The sequence below is a fragment of the Dipteris shenzhenensis genome, chromosome 13 (genome assembly GCF_047967505.1).
Source record: "Dipteris shenzhenensis isolate YYH24624 ecotype China chromosome 13, Dip_SZ_1.0, whole genome shotgun sequence".
Classification (NCBI taxonomy): Eukaryota; Viridiplantae; Streptophyta; class Polypodiopsida; order Gleicheniales; family Dipteridaceae; genus Dipteris; species Dipteris shenzhenensis.
In genome coordinates this window covers 40887349-40915213 of record NC_141608.1, presented here as the reverse complement: position 1 = coordinate 40915213, position 27865 = coordinate 40887349, and the positions used below count along the sequence as shown (strand labels likewise).

Sequence of the window (27865 nt, the reverse complement as noted above, 5' to 3'; positions counted from 1 at the left end):
ATAAGGACACATCCATTTAAACACATAGGGATACTTAGTTTACCAATCCATTATAACATAGCTTTTAAAACATGATAGTGCATCACTAAGCATTGTTTAAGAGTTTGTTTTAATCCATAAAGTGACTTGATTAGTTGCATTTGCTTTCCAAGAATCACATAGCATACTAGCTTATCCATATAAATCTCCTCATCGATTTCATCAGTCAATAAACTAGTCTTGACATACATCTGGTAAAGTATTGAGTAGCTATGGTAATCATTGTGGAGACTATCGTCATTTTTACAACTAGAGCGTATGTCTCATCAATCAATCCGATGCTCTTGTGTATAGCCCTTCGCATTTTGGTTCTTTTATGTAATACAATAAGCGATTCTCTGCAAGATGCATCGCTAAACTCAATGCAGGTGAAAGTTGTTTTCCAAAGCACCTCAAAGCTTCTACACAAACTGCTTCCCTTTATACAACCAATTATAAACAAAGGAGTTAGGTTAGCTCCAATCTAGTCAAACAATGGTATAGAGGTCTTGATCGAAATTGCAGCATCGATATTAATGTTTTATATGTTAATAGGCTATCTATCTTCTAGCTAATTCTTTTGAGTTGCCATAATTAGTTCTACTTCAAACTAATAAGCTCTATTTCATGATTGTGCACCCAAGCAAATTTATTTTGCAAAAAAGTAAAGCATAGCATATCACCTCGAAAACACAAAAGTGGTGGAACATTGGATATACATAACCTTCGGTGTCAAATATAGAGATTGGATCAACATGGAAGCTATACAATCATCACCTAAATCAACAAGTTATACTTGCCATTAGAAACTTTATTGCAAGAGAGCAAGAATATCCAAGAGGAGGTAACCTCGACCATAAAAGAAAAGAAAGACAATAGATTCTTAATTCATTTATAGGAATTGCCAAAATAAGTTATGTTTTGCTCTTTGTGCTTATGATCAACCATAATAATTGGATACACAAATCAATCTTGACCCCCAAAAAAATTCAACAACCTTACAAATGTGCTACTTAGCGAGCTACCTTCCAATCACTATCAAAGCTTGTTAACACTAGGTTGAAGATGAGTGACAAACTTGTAAGTGGTATCCATTGCATGAATGATTGTCATTCCTACTGAGTTGAAGGTGAACATCTTACAATCAATAAATGGAGCTCATTTTGTGTCTATCTTGCATTTGCATGGTTCTATATGCACAAATGTTGGATGAATCTTTCTACATGCACAAGCCTCGTGCAACATGCTAATCTTCTCTATATATAAGTAATTTCCATAGGTTCAACATCTCCCTTGCATGTTCATCATTGTCAAACTAACTCTTTCTAATTTTTTACCTTTGAATACCTCACTTTCATCAAAATTTAGTACAATCTTTAGAGTACCATTGCATTCCTCCATAGGCATATCAAAAAACTTCACCATGGCTTGCAGAACTCTTCGAACATCCATCAAAGTTGTTATTGACTTTCAATTCCAATTCTTTAGACTCTCCATCCTTTGTATAGTGTATTACATACATGCTAGTTCTCATTGACTAAATCAAGTATGCCCAAATTGAGTACATGCCTAGCTTTATCGACATCAATAAGTTTAAAAAGTGGGGCTTTAACCTTTACTACCACAAAAAGACATGTTTTTAAGCTCTTAATATGAGAGGATATGGCCTTTGCAATCTTACTAGACCAACCATCTAGTATAACATTCCTTCCTCTGAATTAATTCAAGCACTCCAAATTAATTAGCATGCATTTCGATCCTAGGTGATGTTTTTTTTCCTCCTCCAGTCACACGAGTACCCTCTACCCTAATAGTCAAGGTGCATATTTAAAATTCAAATATACATCTTGGAAGTAGTGGGAGCTATTGCAATATTTGTGCATGATGCCTCTCCCCAGTATGTGCTTGAGTTGACTATGACGATAACTCGTTTCTTAATGTTCCTTTTTCTAGTTTCTTGAGCTCTTCTCATCTCTCTCACATGTGAACTTGTCTGGAGTGTGTTCATTATTGTCCTTCACAATCTACTTTAGCTACTTGTGATTATAAAGCTTGCAACCACTTACACAATCACCAAGAAACAACACCATTGACTTATCCAACAAACATAACAAAGATTTCACAAATCACAACACAAAGTAAAGATCACACCCGACCAAGAGAGCCCAACAAGCCATGAAACACACAAGCAACAAGCTTGCTTTACATTCGCTTGCTTCTTGTGGTTCCTCAATACCCTTTGTAGGATACATGCATGCTCAACAGTAGCACAATGCCTTTGGCCACCTTGTTACAACATTGTCATGTCAATAGGAAAAACTAAAAAAGAAACTGACTTACGCAAGTCATAGAAAGCACCGATTTATAACAAGAAAACTACTTGTCCTCATTCTGACTATCTCATTGGAAATGTTGCATAGAAAAACTGATTGAAAGACCCAGATCTCTTTCCTTGGCATATGAAAAGTTTGACTCACCCACTTGATGCCCAAAAAAAATAAGGACAAACAACGGATAAGAAAAATCTATAAATATCCTGGTAGCTTCATGTGATTTTGGAACTCCTCAGACCAGAGAACAAATCGTAATGAGTGACATGAGTGATATGAAAGACCAGCAAACCCGATAAATTCACACCTGATCCAATTGTTCTCTATTCAGATATAACATTTATGGTGAGGTACAACTGTCCTTTGCAGGTGGAAAGTAGAATCTTGTGGAACGACCAGATAAATGGCATAGCCTGCTAAACTCTGATCAATTGCATATATTTTACCAAAAAGAATTGGCGATTTCAAAGAGGGTATGGGCTTAAGTACTTTGTCGTTTTCTAGCCCACTCAACATAGTTATCCAAGAGCAATGGCCAGGCTTGACTTTCATCATAGTTATTCAGATCATGATCTATCTGCAACCATCAATAGAACATTAAAAGAAGTTTAAACCAGGTTTAATGTTTTTCTGTGTCAGTGGCTAAGGTGACTTCTGGATTCTGATCCAATCCCACACAATAAACCAGAACAACATGCGCAAATATCCGACGATCTGAAAAACAATGCCCAAATGGAACTTCACCTCATCACAAAACCTTAAGAAGGCTGTCCACTGGTCTAGGTTCATAACTTTGTACTCTTTTTGCTCCTGCATCGTTTTTTGAAACAGAGAATAAATAACAAGAAAATATGACGACAGGACATACAGCATACATATTCAAAAGTTGTTTTCACTTTACTAGATAATATACCACATAAACCAAGACGCTGATACCACAAGACACGTATGTTGTCTCCAAGCAAGCACATGATAAAAATAAGAATTTATATATTTATATATTCATGTATTAAATACAACTTTTTAGAAAGAGGCCGAGGCTGAAAAATGGAAACAGCTTCAGCATAGTTACATTGAAAGCAGTCCTGAAATGACAAGCATTTTAGAATTTTGTTTGCCAACAAAACTGAGATTTTTAAAGAAGATTCGCCTTTTCATTTCTGACACCAGACATACATGAGTACTCACAGAGGATGTTCAGGACAATACTATTGAAATCCAAATAAAACCCAGCCTATTAGTGTGCTCTAGGAGGCTCAGATGTAGCGTCTCAGATGCCTAGGATGGACATTTGTACGTATCACAATGCGAATGCACGGGAGATTCACGACCTACCTTTGCTTGTGTACTGGACATTCAGCTTTGAAGCTCGTCCGCACGACCTCTCCTGCATGTCCTCCAGGCTGCTCTTCTGTAGATTTACCAGGATTTAATCAAAGCTCCCCTAGCCCTGCTGCACTGCTATTCTGTAGCAAATTGGCAGGCCTCAACCTGTAGCTAGAAGAATCCTCTCGAGCTCTCCTAGAGATAAGTCTGGTATGTCACAGTGCTACACCTCCCAGTTTCACTTCGGGGAATACAAGCATGTTGAAAACCCCGCTTCCCCCCCGGGGTGAAAACCCCGCTCCCCCCCCCCCCCCCCCCGGGGGGGCCAGCACACACACCCAGTCTAAATACCCTTGTGGAGCCAATAAATTCTATATCCCCCTCAGCTTTGGGAAGTTGCTTTGAATGTGCGTAAGCCTTGGTAATCCTCTCCAGGCTCCTTCTACGACCTGCTGCTTGGACCCTCTTATAGCTTTCTTCTTAAGCTGTTTGGCATTTGAAAATATGAGGACATGAGAAACTTAAATAAAGGTAGAGGCGTGAGGGGGGCAAATAGTAAAATATGCCTCATCTTTTGCCAATATGTCTGAAGGTAGAGCAAAATAGAGGACTCCAGTTCATACCTGAGTGGAATAAAGGAAGTTTAGCTCAAGAGAACGGGATGTCCCAAATCATCGGAAACCAAAAAAAGAAGAAGAGTCAAGAGGTCCAAACCCCAAGCAGTATGGCAAAATGAAGCTATGAAGGTGTGACCAAGCCAATTGTATGGTTAATCTCCTCAAGATAGAGCTGCTTTGTGAGAAGATATCCATTTCCAACCTCTGCACTAGCCAGATCTCACCACCAACAGTAGACCTACTCTGCAGACTGACAGAGAGGAATTCAAAGATCATGAACTCCTAGAGTAACAAGATGGCCCTCCTGATCAGGCCATAGACTCCTAAAAAGAACCTGAATAAAATGAAGCTTCCGATAAGTTCTCAGGCAAAGAAATCTAAGGACTGAAGGCTGGAACACATTAGGTGAAACCAATGAGGTGAGAGTCAAATGTATAGAGCTTCCCAAGAATGTCCTGCAAAAATGTTGTGATCTTCACCTGTAAACCGAAACAGGGGCACAAGGGGGACCGTGAAAGAGGGACAATCAGGGCGGTGGCAGCATGATAGTAGTAGAGGAGTCGTGACGCCAGCAGCAGACCAGATTTGTTCCAGAGACACCATGACTCTCAGTGGGACCCCAGTTGTGGACCCAGACAGGACATATGATACAGGACACACGGCATGACATGACTGGATCCAACCTGACACTTGTTTTTTTAGTAGCTCATTGGAGGCATGACATACATTTTTCTCTTTCTCTCTCTTGCTCTCTGTTGCTCACCTTACTCCTCAATTTCCCTGACAGCATAGTAGGCCCAATACCCATTTCGGGACAGCCCGAAATGTACGAAACGTTTCAAAAACGTTTCGCATCTGAAACCCGCATTTCGGGGCCCTCAAAAAAGCCGCAATGTTCAAAAAACTCTAATTTGCCCCCGATTTTGGAAAATATGGTGTTTCATTGCATTTCTGCCGCCCGTACGTGTCAAAGCGCCACCCATACGTCACCCATATGCTGAAATCGATCTTCAGCCGTATATTTAAATACCTTTAGCCCATCCAAGTGCAGCACGGACATGAATTATGTTTCATGATTCCATGTATCTTTCTCAATTCTGAAATATGACCATTGATGCTTGAATCTACAATGATGTGTTGTTAATTATCTGAATTAGAAATTAGTAATATGTTTCAACCATCCAATTTCAAGTTCTAAGTGACATATCAAATGCCTGTGCACACTGTTTCATGAGTTTTTTTCAAGTATTGGACTTCTGGTGGTAATAATCTAAAATGTTTTAATATTTTTTGGAAAAAAATGGATATTTAAATATCCTATTATGCATGAAACGTTTTTACAGACGTTTCAAGTTTGCACCGAAACGTTTCCGAAACCCTGAAACCCGTTTCGAAACTTCGCGTTTTGAAACTCCTCGCCTACTATGCCTGACAGAAGGAAGAGTCCCATCTCACCTCCATGTATAAGATGACTCCTCAATTTCCCTGACAAAAGGAAGAGTCCCATCTCACCTCCATGTATAAGATGACACCTAGAGGTGCCATCATCTAGGTGCCATCACGCAATGCATGAAAAGACATAAGCATAGAAAGTGGAATACAATGATCAATTCCCCTTTTATATAAAACACCCACAATCACCAAGAAGAACTTGCTCTTCAGGGCTAACTTTCTCCTCTGATCCCTGGACATGTTTTCAAGAAACAGGCCTTCAATGAGGAAAACAACATTTGATCATTAATATTAATTGGCTGAATATGAAAAATAGCTGCATCAGGTTACTGACAAAAAATTCCTTCGGCTGCTTATCCTGGGAGCCTTGCCCATATTGTCCTTTATCCTTCTCAAACACCCACGACACTTTGATTTGAAAGCTGCTTGTCAATAACAGTGGATGGAAACTTCATTTTACAACCATAAAGGGCTCAAAGATAGCATTCCAATGTGTTAGAAAATACCCAACAGAGGGTACACGCAGCGGAAGACTTACAGTAATGCCCAGGAGCTCACACAGTGTGCAGTGTGGGTGTGGAATCACAAACTTCTTGACTTATGTGCATTCAATAGGTGTGCAGACTCATCAATAGACAATGAACCAAACCAAATAGAGAAACCACCAAAATATATATTTCCGTCCACAACTATGGACACAATACAAAAGAGACAAATCCAGAGTCCCACCAATGATGTAGTCCTCTGATCTTACCACAAGGTCCTTCTCTTATCTGCTGGCTATCTCTAGACTCGAGCCCGTGTGCTCCACCTCGAACATAAGTAGACTTTCCGTCCAAAGATCTCAGCACCTTGCTGCCCTAGTAGACAGCCTAGGCTCAGCCCCAAGTGAGCTCAGTCTGCAACAACTCTGGCCCTGCTTTGCCTCCTGGATGTAGGCCCAAAGATCAGGCTTTTGCTGCTCCTGCTGCTCCTCTGTGTGCTGGATGCTGAAATGAGGCAAGAGCCTCTGCATTTATAGGCCCCAAGGCATGGCAAAAATACCGACCAGTCTGTCCCAATCTGGCCGACTGGACAGACCAGGTTGGCTCAGCCCAACCAGCCCTTTGAGGGCTCCAAAACCGGGGCCTCTTGCCCCACACTTCTAGGGCCTTTGGCCCTCCATTCAAGGCAGGGGCCCAGCCTATATAAGGCATGCCTACTGCCCACTGACAGCCCCAACTTGCTGCTCCACCAGGCCTGCTGGTACTGCCCTCTGCCAGGCTCTTCCCAGCCACGTGTCCTGCGCCGTACTGCCTCGTACATCCTGCTGTCCTGACCTGCCTGTACCGCGCCATCATCAGGGTCTGTTGCAGGCCCTTCACCTGTCCACTACCCTCGCCATATGGCTTGCCATGCTGACGCCATCTGCAGGTCGCAATCCTGTGAGGTGCTGCCCATGTGGCAGCCCCCTCTCTTTCTTCTCTCTTGGGCACATCCTACCCTAGGTCTCCCTCCCCCACGCACTCCTCATTTGGGGGCTTACAGATGGGGAGGTGACCTTTCCAACACAATGATTATGACGAATTTCTGCAGGACTTAGCCACTATCCCATGACCAATGTAAACGTCCCCGTGCACCCCCCGCCCCCCCCCCTTCCTCCCCCAAGAAAATAACTTTCTATTAAAGCTTGAAAAAGGACCAACTACACAAATCAGCTATCCATGTGGTGTTGATCGTGGAAGAAATATAATGAAAGAAAAAATAGCTGCTGGCCAGCCTGTTTCCAGAAAACCCAGCTCACTGCCTAAGGAGCCTCTAAAACAAGGGCCAATGGGGGCGATACAACCAGCGAATGCCTCACTCCATGTATATATAAAAGACACCTACAGGCCAAGCCTTGCAGAATTTCAGTGGTCATCCAAGATCCGATCGTCCCTACTCCTATATGGCATGCAAGGCATACATGATATCCAGCGGTGGGTGCTTGAGAAACCTACTGTCCTCCTATCACCACCCTGCAACAAGCTACCCATATGTTTCAATGCTGGACACCATCTCCCAAATACTTCCTCTGGTGAGGATGCGGGCCGCTGGTGGGAAGGAGTCATCACTGCATCCTCTGCATCCTAGCCACAATCTTGAGGGCAACTTGCCAGATGCTTGTGTTGTGGGGCAACTCCACAGGCAGTATGGAATCGTCTCGAGGTCTCTATCCGCGTGTTGGTGATAGCTCCCATCCGCTCTCGTCTGCTCCAACCATGAGCCAATGGACAAAATCCCTGTGGACAACATTCAAAATGAAATCTTCTGTGGGCAAAGGCTAGTCTACAGATGCGACGACCAAAATCCGGAAATGACTGCCTAGGGCACTGCTCTATCCAATGCAGCTATCTCCAAGGTGTCCAAGCGACCGCTTCAAGCTGAAGACAATGACCAAAGTGTGTGGTGTACAAGAAGAAGGGCACCTCTATAAATTCTCTTCGGGTGCCCTACTCAACAAGGCCAAAACCACTCACTCAGATCCCACTGCATCTCTCGAAGGGGGTGAACCTCCCACGACTGTCCGACCTGCTAGTCGATCTAACTCAACGCACATGGATCGGGTCTGGTCGTATCTACCCGACCAAGCTGGTCAAGGTTAACCAACCTGGTTGGGTGGCCAAACGTGGCCCCCAACTCCAGCTAGTGAGGCGGCCAAATGTGGCCCTTGCCTCCAAACTAGCCTGGCGAAGCCCAATTTCCAGGAGGGAACCTTGGCATACATGCCCTGGCTCGTCTCCCTCCTAACTTGTGAATATACCCTGAGAAAGGATGAATATCCTATGCCCCTCTCTACACGAGCACACCACATAACAGCCCTCACTCACTACTATACATACACGAGATGATTAACTTTAACACCACCTCTCAGCTCCTGGATGTCGAATCCGTTAGAGGTCAACATCTCCTGATGTCACTCTAGTGAGAGAGGGCCTTGCTTATGGGTGGGTGTGCCCGCCCAGAGAGAGGTTAGGATAAGGGTACAAAGAGAGGGCCTTGTTGGGGGTGTGCCCACCCATTGTGAGGATAGACTAGAGAGGGCCCCACCTAGAGGTCCTTCCGGATTCACTTGACAGGCCCATTGTGAGGCAAGAGAGGTGGAGGGCCTGCCTGGCCATCTCCTTGTGCTGGAGCCCCATCTTCAGCAGCTTCTTTGCATGGGCAGAGGTGGGCCGACCTATGGGTTGGCCAGCTAGGCCTGCTGTTTGGGCTCCCTGGAGCGTGGAGGTAGGCTTTGCAGCAGCCCTCTTCTAGAGCCTGCTGGTCGGAGGTATAGGCAGGAGGGCAGGCCTCACATGAGCCCCCAGGGCAAGGGATCGGCCCCCTAGTCGGCCTGTTTAATGGCAGTCAGGCAGCCCCTAAAAGGCTGCACAGCAGCCCCTAAATGCAGGGTGTGGGTTGGTCATATGGCCTGGTCGGTTGCAGGCTGGTCGGCTCCCTAGTCTACAGACCAACTAGGGGAGGCTGGGGCTATATATAGGGGCCCCCCTCATTGATTTTTTCCATCTCAGTGTGGTGCCCTTGAGCAGGGTTGCGCATCTCTTGTGTGGAGCAGTTCAGCCATCTATAGCAAAGGTTTTCCCCACCGTTTTGGGGGTTCTCCCTAAGATCACTTGCAGTTTCTCTCATCTCTCTACTGGTCAGAGCCAAGTGGTCTATCGGATTGGGTCGAGAGCACGATTGGGGTGAAGCAGGGCTGCCCAGTCTCACCGACCATCTTTGGACTTTCATCAATGAGATCACGTCCTTCATAGACTGCCTAGGGGGCAACTGTTGGCCGACGAGGATTACCAAAAAGCGAGCGAGGAAAAGTGAGCAAACCAAAAAAAGTGAGCAAGAAAAAGTAAGCGAGCCAAAAAAAAAATCAAAATAAAACAATAATACATTGACAAATCCTTATTTTAGCAACTGTCTAAGTTCTTTAAAAATCCATGAGAGAGTTGGACCTATGTCATTGCCAAGGCATCATTAGTAAAGACGCACCCTATCTTCACTCACTTTTACTCATTCATTTTTTTGTAATCCTCCACAATCAAGTTCTCTCTCTCCACCACCAACATAAGTGAGATCACCAATGAAATCTTTCACAGAAGTCAAAAGTTTCGTAGGACTTCTTGAATGGAATAGTTCACATTACATGCATGTGCAAATTCTTGGTTTTTGAAACTCTATTCACTCTTGGAACAAAACGCATGTTTTTCTGTTTGCAAAAAAACCCTCCCTAATGAATCACTCTTACATCCCACCAATCCAACAAAATCTATAGAGAGTACATCCATTTCTTTAAAATAAATTAAATTTCAAAACAAATCAATGGTAAAAGCCAAAATAGACAATCCCTATTGGGTAAACTTTCCTCTAGATCCGATGCAAGAAAACGGCTAATTGTTTATTAAATTCACATTTTGATGCATGAAGTTTTACAAAATGGTGCAAAAGGTCATGATAATCATCTAAATCATGCCTTGCCATTCGTTTTGATATGTAACATGACCCCATTTGGATTTGTGAATCAAAAGATGTGGGACGTCGAAATTCTCCTCTTTTGGGCCAGAGCGCGTTAACGCGCTCCCTCTTTTGGCTTAACGCGCTTCCTCTTTTTCCAAAAAAGGAGAATTTTGACGTCCTCTATCTTTTGATTCACAAATCCAAATGGGGTCATGTTACATATCAAAACGAATGGCAAGGCATGATTTAGATGATTATCATGACCTTTTGCATCATTTAGTAAAAATTCATGCATCAAAATGTGAATTTGATAGAATTTGCTAGTTTCTTGCACTAGATTTAGAGCAAGGCCGCTCGTAATAACATGTTATGATCATGTTCGATGTTGAAGTTTTTATTGAATGATGCACTTAAACTATATACTACTTGTTGGTAGCCAAAGAATTTCTATGCAAGCTCATCTCATGCGAATAAATAACACTATCACTAATGTAGACTTATAAGCTTATGTTATAATCATCTTTAAAATTATGGTGATACTATAAAGCTTTATTACCGATTAATACATACATATAGTGAGGCTATCTTTTTCTCAAGTGATGCACTTCAACTATATAGTACCTGTTGTTGATAGCCAAAGTATTTCTATTTAAGCTCGTCTCATAGAATATAGAACACTTTTACTAATGTGCACTTGCAATATTATGTTATAATCATGTTCATTGTTGAGAAAGCACTATAAATCTTTATTAATGATGAGCACATACATACAATGAGATTATGTGTTGGGAGCCCAACCATTTCTGCTTTGCTCGCTTTTTCTCGCTCGCTTATTTGGTTATGCTCGCTTGACATCGCTCGCTTAATCGACTGCCTCTTGGCCGACCTCATGATACAGATATTGCTATATGCTGATGACATAGTTCTTATATCATCTTTAGCGGAGGGGCTATAGAGACATCTAGAGGCCCTTGACAATCAACCTTGGGAAGCTTCCCAAGGTTATGGTCTTCAATACCTACCTGAGTTGATCCCGCGAGATGAGATTAACTGTACCATACGGTTAGATCTCCTCGCGCTCCATACATCACGGACTTAGGGGGGGATCAGGAGCTCCCCACCATCCTAGTTCAATCGCAACCACTTCCTGAGAGTATCGGAGGAGGGTTTCATCATAAGACCCCTATATCTCGAGGACAGAGGAGTCTCGCATGCATTGAGGATCGCCATTGGACAAATGCGGGTTTGATGCCATTAGTTAAGGATTGAGGCGGGGAGAGCAGCAAGTATACCCGAAGAGCAACGGATCTGTATGCTATGCGCATTGGGAGTGGTTGAGACAGAGGAGCATTTTCTATGTGCCTGCCTAGTATGAGATCAGGGGACGATACCACTGCCTCTGCCAAGAGGAAAGTGGCATCGGCCCACTCTCACGACTGATCCACTTCCATGACTAGGTCTGCATTAGCCTCTATCTGCTTGAGATGACACTGGGAGACTCTACTACGACAGATTAGAGAGTAGCCAGAGGCAACCAGACCACAAGATATATAGACTGACAAGGCACAGCGACACGTCAAACACTTTTATGCATTTGAGTCAACTCCACAACACAGCGGGGTGGAGGAGCAGCTTCATTGAGAGAGGGACGCAGAGACCACCTACGAGACATAGAGCGACTAGATCACACTCTATTGAGGTCTGGCCTATCACAGCTTTCCTTAGGAGACGAGGGGTCACTCTGAATATAGCCCAGCAGGTTCAGAGATCGAGGAAACTACACCCTCCCCCGCCACCACAGCGTGAGACAGGCCAATAGACACAGATCCAAGATATTTTAAACGCTCACAGACAAGCCACCACGGTGCTGGGCTTCGGTTTCTGAGTTTCAACTCTCGGCCTACTTTAGTTAGAATCTAATTTATACTTGATTTTGCTTGAGCTATTGAGCCCTTTACATCAATTTCGCACTCAGTAAGGGCCCTAGCGCGCCCTTTGCCCCAGCCCATTGAGGCTTATATGAGTTTTTCCTTTTTGGTGTACTTTGAACTTTCTCCCATAAGGCCGCGAGGCCTCCCACGAACATTAATGCCCCTCCCTCCCTCTCTCTCTCTCTCTCTCTCTCTCTCTCTCTCTCTCTCTCTCTTAGATTTTTTTCTTCTTTTCACCCCAAATGAGATTGCATATAACAACACCACTCATAGTTCCACAAGAAAAGCCCCTTTTGAAGTGATTATGAGAAGGTGATTTGCCACCTATTCTCGGGACGAATGATGAGATTTTGTGGCCGATCAATATGTCCGGGACCATGAGACAGCTTTTTCTCAAGTACAGACAGCCATCCAAAGATCTCAAGAAAAGCATATAAGAGCAACAGATATGCATAGAAAGGAACCAAACCTTCAAGAAGGGAATTGCGTATTCATTGAAAGGAAAGAAAAGGTTTATCCAAAGGCGGGTATTATGGACCTTTTCGAGTCAGTGAGCCAATAAAGGGAGTCACTTATCGACTAGACTTGCCAGAGAATTAAAAGATGCACAATGCTTTCCATGTGTGTCTTCTACAGAAATATCAAGGACCAGGATCCACTGAACCAATTCAAGAAGAACCAACTAGAAGTGAAAGAAATGGAGATTGTGTATCACGCATAGAAAAAAGACCTAGAGGCAAACCCCCCGCTTCTTGTGGCCAACGCCTCCCCAATAGCCCCCTCAAGGCTGGTTAAATATATATCGCACTTGACTAAATGTCGATTTGAAGATTTATTCGACACTTGATGCCAAGAGGGTGGATTAGGAGTTCTTCGAGTATCCCCAAGTTCTAGCAAGGAGCTTTTTAGTTGAGGTCGACTCTTTAGAAGCCGAGGGGATGTCACAAGTTGGTACTTCTGGCAAAAATGAAGAGAAGCTTCTCCGATGGCAGGCTCAAAATGACAAGGCAATCTCTTTTATTGCTCTAATGGTTGGATATTATTTGTGCAAGATGCAGGACTTTGGAGAGTACTAAATTCCCCACTTTTTAAGGGGAAAAGCACAAGACAAGTGGTGCCCCGAGCTAAAAGCATTGAGGCGGTCACTATGCTAGAACTGCCAGAATGTCACTCTACTTCAACATGTATTCCCTTGCTTGGTAATTTTTATTTTGTATTTTTTTATATTAAAAACAACATGCTTTGCAAGAGGATGAAAATGATTTCCTACGGTTCAGTTAGGTCATGGGGACTAGGTCTAGCATTTGAGGGTGGACCCCCTTGCTTGGGGTTATGGGCATTAGTGACCCACAAAAGTGATGCCCTCTTTTTCAGAGGGACATCAAGAAATCACGCCCAACCTGAGTACCCATTTCTATGACCAATAAAATGCACAGATTGCAAACCGACCTAGCAACCATTCAAGACAATGTCTCAGGGCCTTGGGTGTGAGCCAGGATACATGCCAAGAGGCATGGAGATACAAATGAATAAACCACTTAGCTGAGGTCAATCAAACTAAAATATGACTTAAGAATAGATTAATGTCTAGGACTACCTGCCAAGAACCCATTGGTGAAGAAGGAATTCAATTATGACCACTTTGAATTTTTAGGGTTTTAGGTGATACAAGGAATGGCTCAAGACTATGGAAGATACACATCCAAACTCTAAAGTAACAGTGGGGGACAATGGGACATGCCCTGTCAAAGGTATTGGCAGCATTTGGTGTTCTCTATGTTCCAAAGATTTGCAAGAACTTGCTTTCTGTAAGCCCAATGTTGAAGAACAAGATGACACTAATAGTCGACAATGACAAGGGAGTTGTTGCCAAATCCAAACAAACTGGAGATATTGTGGCTCGAGGAGTTGAAGAGAACGGGTTGTATTGGATCAATACTTTATAGGTTGGAGGGAATCATGGAAGCTCCAAGCTCTAGCACAAAAGATACGGACACGTCAATTACGGCACTTTGTCACAGATGCAGAAGTCGAACATGGTGGATGGACTTCCATCAATTGCACAACTGGATGATGTCTGCAAGCCTGGCTTGATACATCGGGAGGGATTCCCACCAAGGGCGCTGCTGGAATTGGTTCACATTGACATATGTCTACAAACTCATTTGCAGGTTCTTTATCTTTGTTGATGAGTACAGCCGCTTGGTTTGGGTACACTACTTGGCCAAGAAGTCTCAAGCATTTGACAAAGTTTAGGGAATGGAAGGCCAAGGTAGAAAAGGAGACAAGGAAGTGTGCCAAATCTTTCCTTACTGATTTTAGGGGGTGGGTGTTTACTTCCACTGGATGCAATACTTTTTGTAAGAAACATGGAATCAAAAGACAGCTCTAGAAACCACCCAACTCCACTCCTGTGGTATATGTAATACCATAAGTGCAAGTGCCCTTCAGGTACCTCAACACTTGTAGACTGTGTTCCAATGATTCTCCTTGGGTTGTGCAGAAAATTGGCACAGCGGCCCAATGGTATAGGAAATCTCTGGCCTACTGTAGGTCAAGTAAGCAAGCTGCCTACCAACCTTCAATACTTGCTTGCATTCTACCCGATCTCCATCAGTGTCACTACCTCCTTGCAGTCCTCCATCGGGAACAGCTTCCGTAGCTCATGGCAATCAAAAGCTTCTTGACCTGAAAGATCTTCCTCATATATGATCACCTATAAGTATCAAGTCATCAACATACAAGATTAGTAAGCATGTTCCCCCCTCACAAAAGAGGTAGAGATTGGCATCTGATGGACTTCAATTCAGCCCAATTTTTATAAAGAAATCATAGATGTGTTGGTACCATGCTCTAGGGGCCTATTTCAGCCCATACAAAGCCTTCTTTAATCTGTGAAAGCTTGATGGCTGATGCACATATACCTCCTCCAAGTTCCCGTTCAAAAATGCAGATTTCACAAACATTTGGAGAATGGACCACCTGTGATGGGCAACCAAGGCTATCACTGTTCGAATGGTCACCATCCAAGCCGTAGGAGCAAAGTCTCATCAAAATCAAGACCTCCTAACTGAGCATACCCCTTTACCACCACCAACCTGGGTTTTCACTTGTCCAAACTCCCATCAGATTCGGCTTCAACTTGTACACCCATTTTGTACCAATCACCTTCTGCTTGAGAGGCCTCTGCACCAAATCCCAGGTGACGTTCTTCAAAATGGTGTCCATCTCCACCTTATGGCAGCCTGCCATTCTGGTACATCCTTTGCCTCCTCACAGGATGAGCCTCATCGATCTGAGCCACTAAGGCATAGTTCACGGAAGGAGTCTTCGCATTCCTTGAAGTATCCATACCCTGGACCTAGACTCGAGTATATTTGTTATCCGAGACTCTCACAAGGTCCTCAAATAGCACTAGGGTCTCCTCTCCATCAATGGCATCTTTGGAGATGGCTTTGGTGATTCCTATTGTTCCTCTAACTCCTCAGACTCTTTGGCCTCCTCAACCTCCATGATTTTAAGTTTGGGTGTCACATGCACCCCTACACTAGGGAGCATGGTGACACAATATGACCCAGTTGTCGTATGCCATGACCCCGTTGTGAGCCCTAGTCGAGGGACAAGTCAGGCATAAGCTACGGGGGTCTGTTCCCAGTTCTCAAAGTCACCAGCCACAACGGAGCAGTTCGGGTCGCCAGGCAAAGTGTTGCGAGGTATCCACCTAGCAACAAGTTCAAAAGAGGGGAATGTCACATGCACCAGGGTCAAGCCCAAGTGGCAGTGACAACTAGCTGTCTAGCCTGCCTAAAATGGCCCAAAAGGACCTGGTTTTATAGGCAGCCTGGTCGGTCAAAACCGACCAGCCAGTCGGTTGGGCTGGCCCAAGGTTGGCTGGTTCCCAGCCCTATATAAGGGGCCTTCAGCCCCCCTTTTCACTCGCTCAGTTTCCTAGTCCCAACCCTTTACCCTATGTTAGACCATGCTTGCTCTAGTCCCAACCCTTTACCCTATGTTAGACCATGTCTTTCAAGATTCAAAAATAGTCCCCTAGCCTGTTATAGCCATTTTTCTAAAGGGCTGGAGAGATCTTTCCTGCGTTGAGGGTTGATGTCACCTTTCATTCCCAGAAGGGATTTTCCAATCTCCTTAGCTGGACCTTCATGTGGCACTTCTAAATCTTCTAAATTTGGCTGCAAGTTGAGCATGTTAAGCCAAGCAATCTCCAACTCTAGAGGACAGGATAATCAAAGGCCAAACTGGCACAAAGGTCAGATAAAATACAGGTAAAAGGCCACAGGTGAATCTCTGTCAAGACGAAAATCAAAGCCAAAATACTCTGTTAAAACCTCGTCAAAACAGGCACCAAAAGAGCCCAGAATCGGAGGCCAAAACTGGCCAAAATCTGGCCTACCAAAAAACTGGCCAACTAGACTGGCCAGGTCGGCCAAAATCTGGCCGACCAGACTGGCCAGGTCTGCCAGATCTGGGCCGACCAGCTGGCCGACCAGCTGGTTGACCGACTGGCCCTTCCCTACTTAAAGGGGGGGGGCCTAGGTGCTCATTTACAGCTTCTGCTCCTGAGGTCCCTGCACACCCTGAGCTCCTGCCTCCTGGCTGCCTCCTCTCTGCCTCTCCTTCCTGCCTCCTGGCTGCCTTCTCTCTGCCTCTCCTTCCTGCCTCCTGGCTGCTCCATCTTCTCCTCCAGATCTGCCCCAACTTCTCCTCCTGATCTGCCCAAACTTCTGCGCCTACTTCTGCTCCAAATCAGCCACAACTTCTTCTCCATCTACTGTTCTTTTTGCTCCAGATCTGCAGCGAACCTTGCATCAGTTTGCTGTCCCAAATCTGGTTCAGTTCCAACTTGTGGAGCTAGTGCAGAAGTCCACTACAGTTGGCTGCCGTGGAGGACTGATGTTTGCTCCCTCCAAAGCTTCTCTCTGATACCTTCTCTTGTATTAAGTTCCTTTGGTGATATATATTTCTTCTTCAGCTATCATTAGTCTTCAATGTTGTTTTATTTGTCTCCAAGAACTTTCTTTATATGGTATCAGAGCAAGGTGTGCCTATCGACACCTGAGCCTTGACCTGGAAAGCTTGGAAGATAGATCATCAACTGAAGATGTCTTCTCCTTCTTCCCCGAAGCGATCTCAGCCTGAATCGACCTCTATTCAACCACCACCCTCGTCATATGTCGAGAGAGAGTCTGCAAGGATCGAAGGTGATGAATACCTCTCCAAACTCTTGAAAGAATTTGCTGAATTTCAGAAATGGAAGGAACTTGAAGCAGGTACCCGCACACCTCGTGCTTCTTCTTCTCCACGTTTTTCTCCGATACGTCAACAAGGACCTCTATTCAACTCAGAAGAAGCAGAGCAACATCTTAAGTTCGATGCCGACGAAGAACAAGTATACCCTGACGAAAGAGGACAGGCCGGCATGAGGACAATGGGTTATTCGACAATGCCTATCCCACAAGAATCAGTGCAAGGTATGTTGCCCTATTCCCTTGGTGCAACTCCATCTGTTATGCAAGGCATAGGAACGAGTAATCACAAGGACACAGATCCATACATGCATGTGAACACTCGTAGACGAGAAAGGACAAATGCGTCAGACAATGAGTTTGCTTTCGGTTCTCATTCTTCCTTCCCTCCCATCCCTCTCATATCTTCCGCTACCATCTTTCCTCCAGTGGCTTCTCATCCTCCATCTTCTCCCATGCCACTGAGCTCCTATAGTTTATTTCCCTCTATCTCTCCCGCTGCCCCTTTTTCCCCTCTCATGTCGTATCCCGCCTCTCATGTTTATCCCTCCCCCTCAGGACCTTCTCCGAATCCTTTTGTTCCTCCGGTGGTGCCGCCTCTCCCTTCTTCTCACTCCGCTCCTGTTCTGAATTCTCTCATGCCTCCACCGGTTGCTTCTCCCTATCATTCCCTTTCTTTCTCTCACCCTATCTCTGCAACAGCCAAATATGCTTTTACTGATATGACTCGTTTTAACGGGTCTAATTATACCACATGGTCAAATCTCATGCGCCATGTGCTTGATTCTCAAGACCTATGGGAACTCGTTCAAGGTACTGAACCGCAACCTAATCCTCATGTTTATCCTTATCAGGTAGTTCGCTCGTCGCGACATCATAATGCCACTGCCATTGTCGAAATCATGCAAGGTCTTTTGCCTGAATTTCACTCTCAATTACAACATTTTGCCCTTGCCTCTGAGCGATGGGCACATCTCACTAACCGCTATGCAGCCCGAGATCGTACTCGTCGCATCAATCTTGACCACGATCTCCATCAATTCCAGATTACTGCTGACGATGATCTCAAGGTCAAACTCGCAGACTACCGGCGGTTAGTTGCTGAATTTGCCACAACTGGTCCTCCCAAATCCGAGGATGACCGAGTTACTTTCTTTTTGAACAAACTCCCGCCCAGGTATTTTAGTTTTATGCAGCAAATCATTTCTCAACCCTCCCTTCCTACTTTTTATGAGTTCGAATGTCAACTTGTGCGTTATGCTCATCTCTGCTCTCAGGTCCACCAAAAACACAGTGTTCCTGCTTCAGAGGGGGCTCTTCTCTCCGGGATTCAAAGAGATCAACTCAGCTCCGAGAAGCCCTCTCCCACTCCTAACTCCAATAACTCCTCTAGTATTAAACCCGCCTGGCACAACCTTCCCAAAAAGAATCGGTTTTGTCAGCATTGCCAGAAAGTTGGGCATGTTGATGACAAATGTCGCTCCAAAGCCAAAGGCATTCTCCCACAGCCCCCCACCACGACTCCTCTGCCACCTCGTTGGCGCCCTAGGAGTGGTCCTCCTCCACCCAACGCTGGTCTTTGGAGACCACAGGGCCATGTCACTAATCATTTCACCCCATCCCCTCCTTTCATAACTCCCGAAGGCCTGTCTGACTGGTCCACTGGAGATTCTCTAGACTTTACTTCTCAAGCCTTGATCCATATCACCGAGCTTGACTCCTCCCCATCCATATCTGGATCAGCATTTCATACTCTTCCATGTGGCTCTAAAGCCCCTTGGATTGTGGATAGTGGAGCCACTCATCATATGACCCCTCATCATGATCTCTTCATTTCTCGCCAACCGGCAATAGGGGGAGTCCGTTGTGGCAATAACTCTGTCGCTACTATTCATGGCGTTGGTTCAATCATATTTGATACCGACAAAGGCCCCAATCTTGCTCAATTGGATCAAGTGTTTTATGTCCCCCAATTAGGGGTCAATCTTCTTTCCGTCCATCAACTTTGCCTTCTTGGTCACGCGGTGCTATTTACAAAGATGCATGTCGAAATCATAGATGAGACATCGGAACTCCTTTTAGCTCGGGGCGAAGCCCAACCTCATGGTCTGTACCTCATAACACAATTTCTTGAGACTCCCTCCAATACCGGCTCTGAGTTTCATCGGCTTCATGGTCTTGCTACCCTGAAAGATCCAACTGACACAGAACGATTGTGGCATTATCGTCTGGGACATTTGTCCTATGACTCTTTATATGAAATGTCTCGGGATCATCTGGTTGATGGCCTACCTAAATTATCGCAAGCCAAAGATATTTGCCGTCCATGCCAATTAGGCAAACAAAGCCGAACTCCTTTTCCTTCTCATTCCACTTCTCCAGCCAGTGAGATATTGCGTCTAATCCACCTCGATATTAGTGGCAAATCTCATGTTCCTTCATTGAATGGCTCACAATATTTCTTCTTAATTGTGGATGATGACTCTCGATATCAATGGGTGTTCTTCATGAAAGAGAAATCTGACACTTTTTCCTTCTTTGCTACTTGGGCTCGATTGGTCATGAATCAAACGGGAAAGCCTATTGAGATTGCTCATAGTGATAATGGTGGTGAATTCATTTCCCATGAATTCACTCACTTCCTTCACAAGCATGGTATCCAACGCCATCTTACATCTCCCAATTCGCCCTCCCAAAATGCTCGTGTCGAATGGAGACAACGCACAATCATGAACATGGCACGTTCCATGCTTTTTGTAGCCGAGTTGCCTGAACGTCTCTGGCCAGAAGCTGTGAATACTTCTGTCTATCTCCTTAATCGTTGCCCTACTCAGCCCATCCCGAACATGACGCCTTTTGAGGCCTTCTATGGCTACCGACCCTCTATTTCTCATATTGGCATCACTGTCTCCACCCAAAAGGCTAAGCTGAAGGGGGTACATTGCATATTTGTAGGAGGATGCCACGCGTACACTCATACTCCCAACGATACTCGCAGTAAACTAGAACCTCGTGCTGAACTTCTATTTCTCGTTGGCTACTCAGCGGAAGCCAAAGCTTATCGCTTATTTGATCCTCGCACAAACAAAGTTTTGGTTCGCCGTGATGTGGTCTTCGATGAAAGAGATGTTCCAAAAATTCCTTTATTCTCCCTGCTGATGACGTACCTACTCCCGTTCCCTCCGAAATCTCTCTCTCTCCATCCGAAACTTCTCTCTCTCTCCCCGAAACTTTTCTCTCTCTCCCCGAAACTGCTTTCTCTCCACCCATTGCTTCTCTCGTTCCTCGATCCTCTTCTCACGACCCGCTGCCACGCTGGTATCGACAAACTATGAAGGATTCCAAGATTGTTCCCTTAGAACTTCCTCCTTCCGGTCCTCGACGCTCTACTCGGTCAACTTCTTCCACTACCACTGCCTCCATTTTTACCACAGCCTATATCATACATTCTGAACCTGCCACTTGGCAGGAGGCAGTTCAACATCCTGAGTGGCATCGTGCTATGGAACAGGAGCTTGAGAGCATTGATCGCAATGAGACCTGGATTTTGGTCGATCGACCCACTCACAAAAAGGTCATAGGAACCAAGTGGATCTTCTGAACAAAACTCAAAGCAGATGAAACACTAGACAAGTACAAAGCTCGCTTAGTAGTGCAAGGATTTCGCCAAAAACATGGTATCGATTATGAGAAAACCTTTGCACCTACTGCTCGATTAACATCCTTTCGCCTTCTTCTCGCCCTAGCCGCTCATCACAGCTGGTCTATCTATCAGATGGATGTCAAGAGTGCCTTTCTCAATGGCTACCTCGATGAGGAAGTCTATGTGGCTCCCCCACCAGGTTTTTCTCCTCCTGGCCATGAAAATAAAGTATTCCGTCTCCGCAAAGCTCTTTATGGGCTTAAACAAGCACCTCGGTCCTAGTTCCACCGAATAGACACCTTCCTCAAAACTAAAGGGTTTCATTCCACTCCTTTTGATCCGAATTTATATATACATCAATCTTCAGAGGGGGTCTGCTTTATCTTACTTTATGTAAATGATCTTTTGCTTTTGGGCTCTACCATCACCACACTTCAATTCATTAAAACTCAACTCAGCACCACATTCGAGATGACCGATCTCGGTCTTCTCTCCTATTTCTTGGGCATGGAAGTTGTTCAACATTCTGGTGGTATCTTTGTTTCTCAACAGAAATATGCTCTTCAACTCCTTGATTAGATCATTCCCCACGAGCCTAAGCTAGCTGCCACTCCCTTGGATCCCACAGTCAAGCTCTCAAAAGACTTGGAGTCTCCTCCCGTTGATGAACATCTCTATCGTCAGGTTGTTGGCAAGCTGCTCTGGCTCATTCACACTCGTCCGGATCTTTCTTACTCAGTTTCCATTCTCAGTCAGTACTTTAATGAACCCAAGCACACTCATTGGCATGCATGTATTCGTATCTTGCGGTTCATACGTGGTACTTACTCTTATGATTTACATTTCAGACCAGGACTAACACTACAGGGATACACTGATTTCGACTCGGCTGGCAACCCGGACAATCGCCATTCTCATGGCGGCTACATTTTCTCGTTCGGCTCGACACCTGTTTCTTAGTCCAGTCATAAACAAGAAACTGTTGCTGGATCTTCTACTGAGGCTGAATACCGGGCCTTGTATGATTGTACCACAAAGGCCATATATCTCCGGCAGTTTTTGGCAGAGCTACACTTTCCTTGTACTGAACCAACGATCCTCTACGTCGATAACAAAAGTGCCATCGCTCTCGCCAGCAATCCCATTTTTTCCAACCGCACCAAACATGGTGTACACTTTCATTTTACTCGCAAGCAAGTGAAATTGGGTACTATTCGATTGGTATATGTTCCAGCTGCCGATAATCATGCTGACATTCTTACCAAGCCGGTTAACCGACCTATTCTTAAGCATCTTAGCCCACGGCTTGGGATTGGTGTACCGCCTCCTTCTCCTTAGCAGTATTTGTGTACTTGTGCTTAAGAAAGTGAATAAATCCCCTACGAGGGCACTCCTGAAGTACCTCTTTTTTGTACTTTCTGATTGTACCATCATTACTGGGCATTTAGTGAAGATGAAAACCTACTTTGTAGGCATCTCCATCTAAATGAAAACCCTCTTGTTTTTTTTTTTTTTTTTAAAGGCTGATGAAGAAGATAGATCACCCCTAGAACTATTTCACCCCTGGAACAACTCTTTGCTTCTCCCTTCTACATTGGACAGGATAATCAAAGGCCAAACTGGCACAAAGGTCAGATAAAATACAGGTAAAAGGCCACAGGTGAATCTCTGTCAAGACGAAAATCAAAGCCAAAATACTCCGTTAAAACCTCATCAAAACAGGCACCAGAATAGCCCAGAATCGGAGGCTAAAACTGGCCAAAATCTGGCCGACCAAAAAACTAGCCGACCAGACTAGCCAGGTCGGCCAAAATCTGGCCGACTAGACTCGCCAGGTCAGCCAGATCTGGGCCGACCAGCTGGCCGACCAGCTGGTTGACCGACTGGCCCTTCCCTACTTAAAGGGGGGGGGCCTAGGTGCTCATTTACAGCTTCTGCTCCTGAGGTCCTTGCACACCTTGAGCTCCTGCCTCCTTCCTGCCTCCTGGCTGCCTCCTCTCTGCCTCTGCTTCCTGCCTCCTGGCTGCCTTCTCTCTGCCTCTCCTTCCTGCCTCCTGGCTGCTCCATCTTCTCCTCCAGATCTGCCCCAACTTCTCCTCCAGATCTGCCCCAACTTCTGCTCCTACTTCTGCTCCAAATCAGCCACAACTTCTTCTCCATCTACTGTTCTTTTTGCTCCAGATCTGCAGCAAACCTTGCATCAGTTTGCTGTCCCAGATCTGGTTCAGTTCCAACTTGTGGAGCTAGTGCAGAAGTCCACTACAGTTGGCTGCCATGGAGGACTGATGTTTGCTCCCTCCAAAGCTTCTCTCTGATACCTTCTCTTGTATTAAGTTCCTTTGGTGATATATATGTCTTCTTCAGCTATCATTAGTCTTCAGTGTTGTTTCATTTGTCTCCAAGAACTTTCTTTATAGAGCATACTCTTGTTACAAATACCTTGAAATACAAGACAGGGCACTAAGGCATATAATCAAGAGGCTACAATGGAAATCCTGATAAGATAATGAAGGAAATGACTGGCTTCAATTTCCCTGCATAGCAGCTGATCAGCTCACGGTTGTGAAATGTTAATACTTCAACAATAGTGGTGATTCACAGCCAGCCTATTTATCATGCAAAATCTCCGATCAACATAAAGCATATTTGAGCTCAAGATGATACCTGTAGAAACTGGATAAAAGATGGCACGTGACGTTGGCTTGCCAAGATCAATTCCAGCATCTGGCAAGCTGTCTCCAGATCCAATGTCTTCTGGCGAGGCTCTGAAATGAATAAATTCACAATCAACACGCGTCTATTGCTCTCGTATTCAAGCTTTTGAAAGGAAAACTTTATGGTGGTAAGAATGTGGAAAATCCATGCTCGAAGCATACACATTAGCCATATCCACCTTATGCACATATCCATAAAGCATCTTTTATCAATTTCCTAAGAAACCATTTGATCGTGCACAAGCCCATCCCAAAATTATAAGATGGCTAAGGGGTCCACATGACGCCCATCCATAGCAGAACTCACCTGTCAAGCAATATTGAAATGAAAATGTGTAGAAGTCCCTGAACACATCAGGATTTGCCACCTATTGTGCAGGAATAACAATAAACAAAAGGTTATGCTTTAGTCATCCCCACTCCCGAGAAGAAAAAGATCCTTGTTAAGAACTGTCTTACCAAATATATTATTTTTGCATTCAAAGCTGTGCCCTCTGACGGTCAAACAAGATTATTATTTGTGTTGCCTTAAATGCATGCTATACCTCTTGTTGTAACCCAGGAAAAGCTTTCTTCAGCTTGTCTATGGTATCCACTCGCATTGCCTTAAGTCCTTTGCGCCATTCATCCTGCAATTCCACCAGCAACAACTACATTTCAGGACTATATTAACCTTTAATCCCGTTAGGTCAAAATGGTGATATATGCTCACTCATTTTTTACAAATGTCCCCCTCCCCCCTTTTTCGTCTTCCATGGAGAAAAGCCACAATCGGATCTGTTTAGTGAAAAATGATTATTTCTTTTAGTTGCATTCATGCTCAAAAAGTTGCACAAGACCCATTTATTTGGAAATAGAATTGATCTGGAGCAAACTCATCAAGACTTTCTTACATGCACGCCAGCCGAAGCCTAAATTTAAAGTAAATATGGGGAGAGGATTTGCAGTAGCGTACCTAGAACATTACAAATTCCTACCGAATTGCCTTACTCAGCTCAGATAGACTCTCTTATGCACTTCACAAATCATTTGACGTTGTTAGCAGCAAACAAGCGAGTCCACCTTCATTCGCCAGAGAAAAGCCCTTCAAAGCAACCAAAGAAAAACAGCCTCCTGTATTTGAACTGTTCCCCTCTGATATCTGGGGATATGAATGAAATTTCAATTCCTCGATTTCACTTAGCACCTAATGGTTTAGACCTTGTATGAAATTTCAGTTCAGTTATTTCAATCCTTCAGCCCTTCAAATCTCAAGGAATCCTAACCTTATCTTGCTGTTTTAGAAAGTCATAACTCTGCCAGGCATTTTTCTCAGGATCTGTGAATGCTCTACTTTTGTAAGCATCCATATTCTGGGTGTACTATTGAAATATCAGAAAATGTCCTTGACAAGGCTCACCACATAAGATAAAAAAGACTGTAGAGCTCAGCTTCAAGAATGCTAACTTTACATGACCTAATGAATATCATGGGTGTAATCATGGGTAAATATCAGAACATGCCCTTGACAAGGCTCCACTGATGTTAAAATCGACTGTTTAAGATAAGAAAAACTCCAGAGCGCAGTATCAAGAATGCTAACTTCATGTGGCCGAGACTCACATTAATATAAAGACTGGAACAGCAGCCAAAGGGCAAAGAGTTAACTTAAAACTTACACAATAACCAGTCGCAGAAAGTCTAGTGAGCTAACAATACCATGAAATCTTTTGAAATCGTGAACTTGTTGATCATGCACTTATGGTGAAAACAACGCATAACTGCCAAAAAGGACTTCGAAATGACAACGGTAAATCATGACTGATACCCATATAAATGCCTACAACCTTCGAGCACACTGGAAAAAAAGGAGACAATCAAGTTAAAAAATTCATTTGAGTCTCTTGAACCCAAAGGGGGGTGTGTGTGTTCGTGAACCCAAAGGGGGGTGTGTGTGTGCATGTGTAGGAGCGCAACAAATTTTTGACCCAGTGACTCAAAGGTTTCATCTTCCTGCCTATCTCAAGAAGAATCGCAAGGGTCAAAAGAAATTTCTTTCTATTGATGGCACCACTACTTCGCTCAATGGTTTTCTGGTACAACAGGGGATTACGATGGAGGATATTATCTTTATGTCGCCGCCTGCTTGGCATGTAATTTTGTATTCTCCTCCTTTCCGTTTTGCTACTTTTTTCTTGATCTCCTGTCTTTTTTGACAGGTGTGCTTTGTTTATTTTTGTACTTCATGGTGGGCTTTTACCTTCTTTGAGGTTTCCACCAAAAAAAGTGTGCGCGCGGGTGCACGCACATGTATCTCTAGACGAATCCAGGAACATGCCATGCCCAAACTCATCCTTTAAAAACAAAAGAAGCAGTGTGGATTTAAGCTAATGGCAGTGACCCACAAGGTAGTGCCAGCCTTTCTCACAGTCCGAGTCTGCCATGTTGACAGAAACCCAATATGAAGACCGTTGTGTAAATGGATGTTGTGTGTTTTGTTGGGATATGGATATATTTATGTGTAAGAGCATATGTTTCTACACCCACCCGGTGGGCTCTGATGACTATGGTGGGGATGTCATGGTAGCTAGTCCCTCCTATGTGTGATGCAGTTTATGGTTTTTAAAAGGGGAAGGCTGGTCAAAAAGTCGTCCAAGTTCTCTTCATCCAAGCTACAAGTGCCCGAGGGCTTCTACAACAATTAGCTTGACATATGGGCGATCTGAGGAACACAAATTTTACAATGTAACCCTACCAAACCTATTTGTTAGACTTAATCAGACGCTTTTAGCTGCTCACCAGACTGAAGTAGCCTTGTCTTGCAGCCTGAAGTTTCCTGACAAGAAAATGTTTGGAATTAGAAGCTCTGATCGCCACCTTTTGAAATTTGCGTTACAAATTGGACATAGAAACCGCATGTTTTACCAGGCTAACAAAAGAACTCGGATGTCTGTTGGGTCAACTCCAAGATCGTGACAAAGTTGTTCAATGCCTTCGGGCCTGTTCGGACAATAAGCGCGATTACATAGCCGTGAGACACGAAATGTCCCAAGTGCCAGCTGCCGATTCATAATACTCTAATCTGCTCCTCTGTTTTTTGTCCTTTATATCTGTGAGGCTTAGAGACAAAAGCAATCCAACTAATTTGCCTCACCCAATCAAAAGGTCTTCATTCTTGTCGGCGTATTGCCCAAAGAAAAGGTCGATTCGTTCCAGCTCCTTTGCTGCAGCTTTCGTTCCAGCAGCTACACAGGTGCAAATCGCATACAGTAAGGCCGTGGCTATACAGGCTGCCTGCTTTGCGTAAAATACGTCAGCCGAGGCTTTTCATGTGCCAAAACCTTGAGCTCCAGTTCAAAGGGACCGTTTTTTTTTAATGGTGTGTTGAAATTAGCGGCGGTTCTCATTCCAGGCAACGAAGGGATGCGAATGAGGAGATAAAGGAGGGATTACCATTAGAATTAGCGACGACTCCAGGCTTACGGGTGGAGGATCTACGCATCATGCTGATGAGCCTGGAGGGCAGCAAATTCAAGGAGGAAGCTATGGACAAGGTGGCTTGCTCACTACGCGTTTTTGGGTGTTAAGTATACACTAAGAACACATATATGGAGACAGAGACAAGACAGACACCGAGACAGAGAGTGGGCTCTTGGAGAGAGAGAGATCATATTCATGATCATGATTATGCTCATGATGAATGCACATATCATCATCATGAGTTGTTGCCTTGCCTGCCAAGCTTTCTCTGGTGATGACTTGGCTTTTTTTATAGGGCTTAGAGTGCCTCCCCGCGCCTGCTTTTGCATCCCCGCGGTAGCTGGAAAATGCTTAGTCTCGCATTTTTCCTGGCGGTCAACTGCTAGTCTAGCTGCCTCGAATTTCCCAATTCTAGCCCAGCATTCCGCTGCTGGACTGGCTCAAACTACTGGCTTGGGCATTTATCTCTGAACTGCCTACCTCCATTGCAGGCTCTCTGAAGCTGGAAATGACTGGTGCAGACGGTGGATAGGGAGTCCATACAACTAAAGGCTAGCAATACGAAACGGGGGGACACAATGCAGCACCTCCTCAACCCAGCCCAGCCAGCAGCCTCCCCAACACCATTGTGGACGCGAGGA

The 27865-nt window shown here is 44.5% G+C and overlaps 1 protein-coding gene across 1 annotated transcript; it reads right to left on the bottom strand.

Moving 5' to 3' along the window:
* Nucleotides 1–2283: 2283 nt before the first annotated feature.
* LOC147895402 (defective in cullin neddylation protein (DUF298)) lies at nt 2284–27447 on the bottom strand. Its single transcript, XM_087383807.1, has 9 exons — nt 27198–27447; nt 26899–26989; nt 26670–26744; nt 26544–26580; nt 24311–24394; nt 24073–24133; nt 23716–23816; nt 3093–3158; nt 2284–2925 (listed from the first exon to the last, which is right to left on the bottom strand). Exons 1-9 carry the CDS (start codon nt 27247–27249, stop codon nt 2830–2832), a joined length of 663 nt encoding a protein of 220 aa, XP_087239933.1. The 5' UTR covers nt 27250–27447; the 3' UTR covers nt 2284–2829.
* Between the last annotated feature and the right edge of the window lie 418 nt (nt 27448–27865).

Bases quoted from the DNA above. Each gene is read 5' to 3' on its own strand.
- LOC147895402 (XM_087383807.1), bottom strand. From the start codon at position 27,249: ATGATGCGTAGATCCTCCACCCGTAAGCCTGGAGTCGTCGCTAATTCT. The intron at 3,159-23,715 runs GTATCATCTTGA...AAAACGATGCAG, and splicing joins CTTTTATCCAGTTTCTACAG to GAGCAAAAAGAGTACAAAGT. The intron at 2,926-3,092 runs GTGAAGTTCCAT...TGATGGTTGCAG, and splicing joins TCTTAAGGTTTTGTGATGAG to ATAGATCATGATCTGAATAA.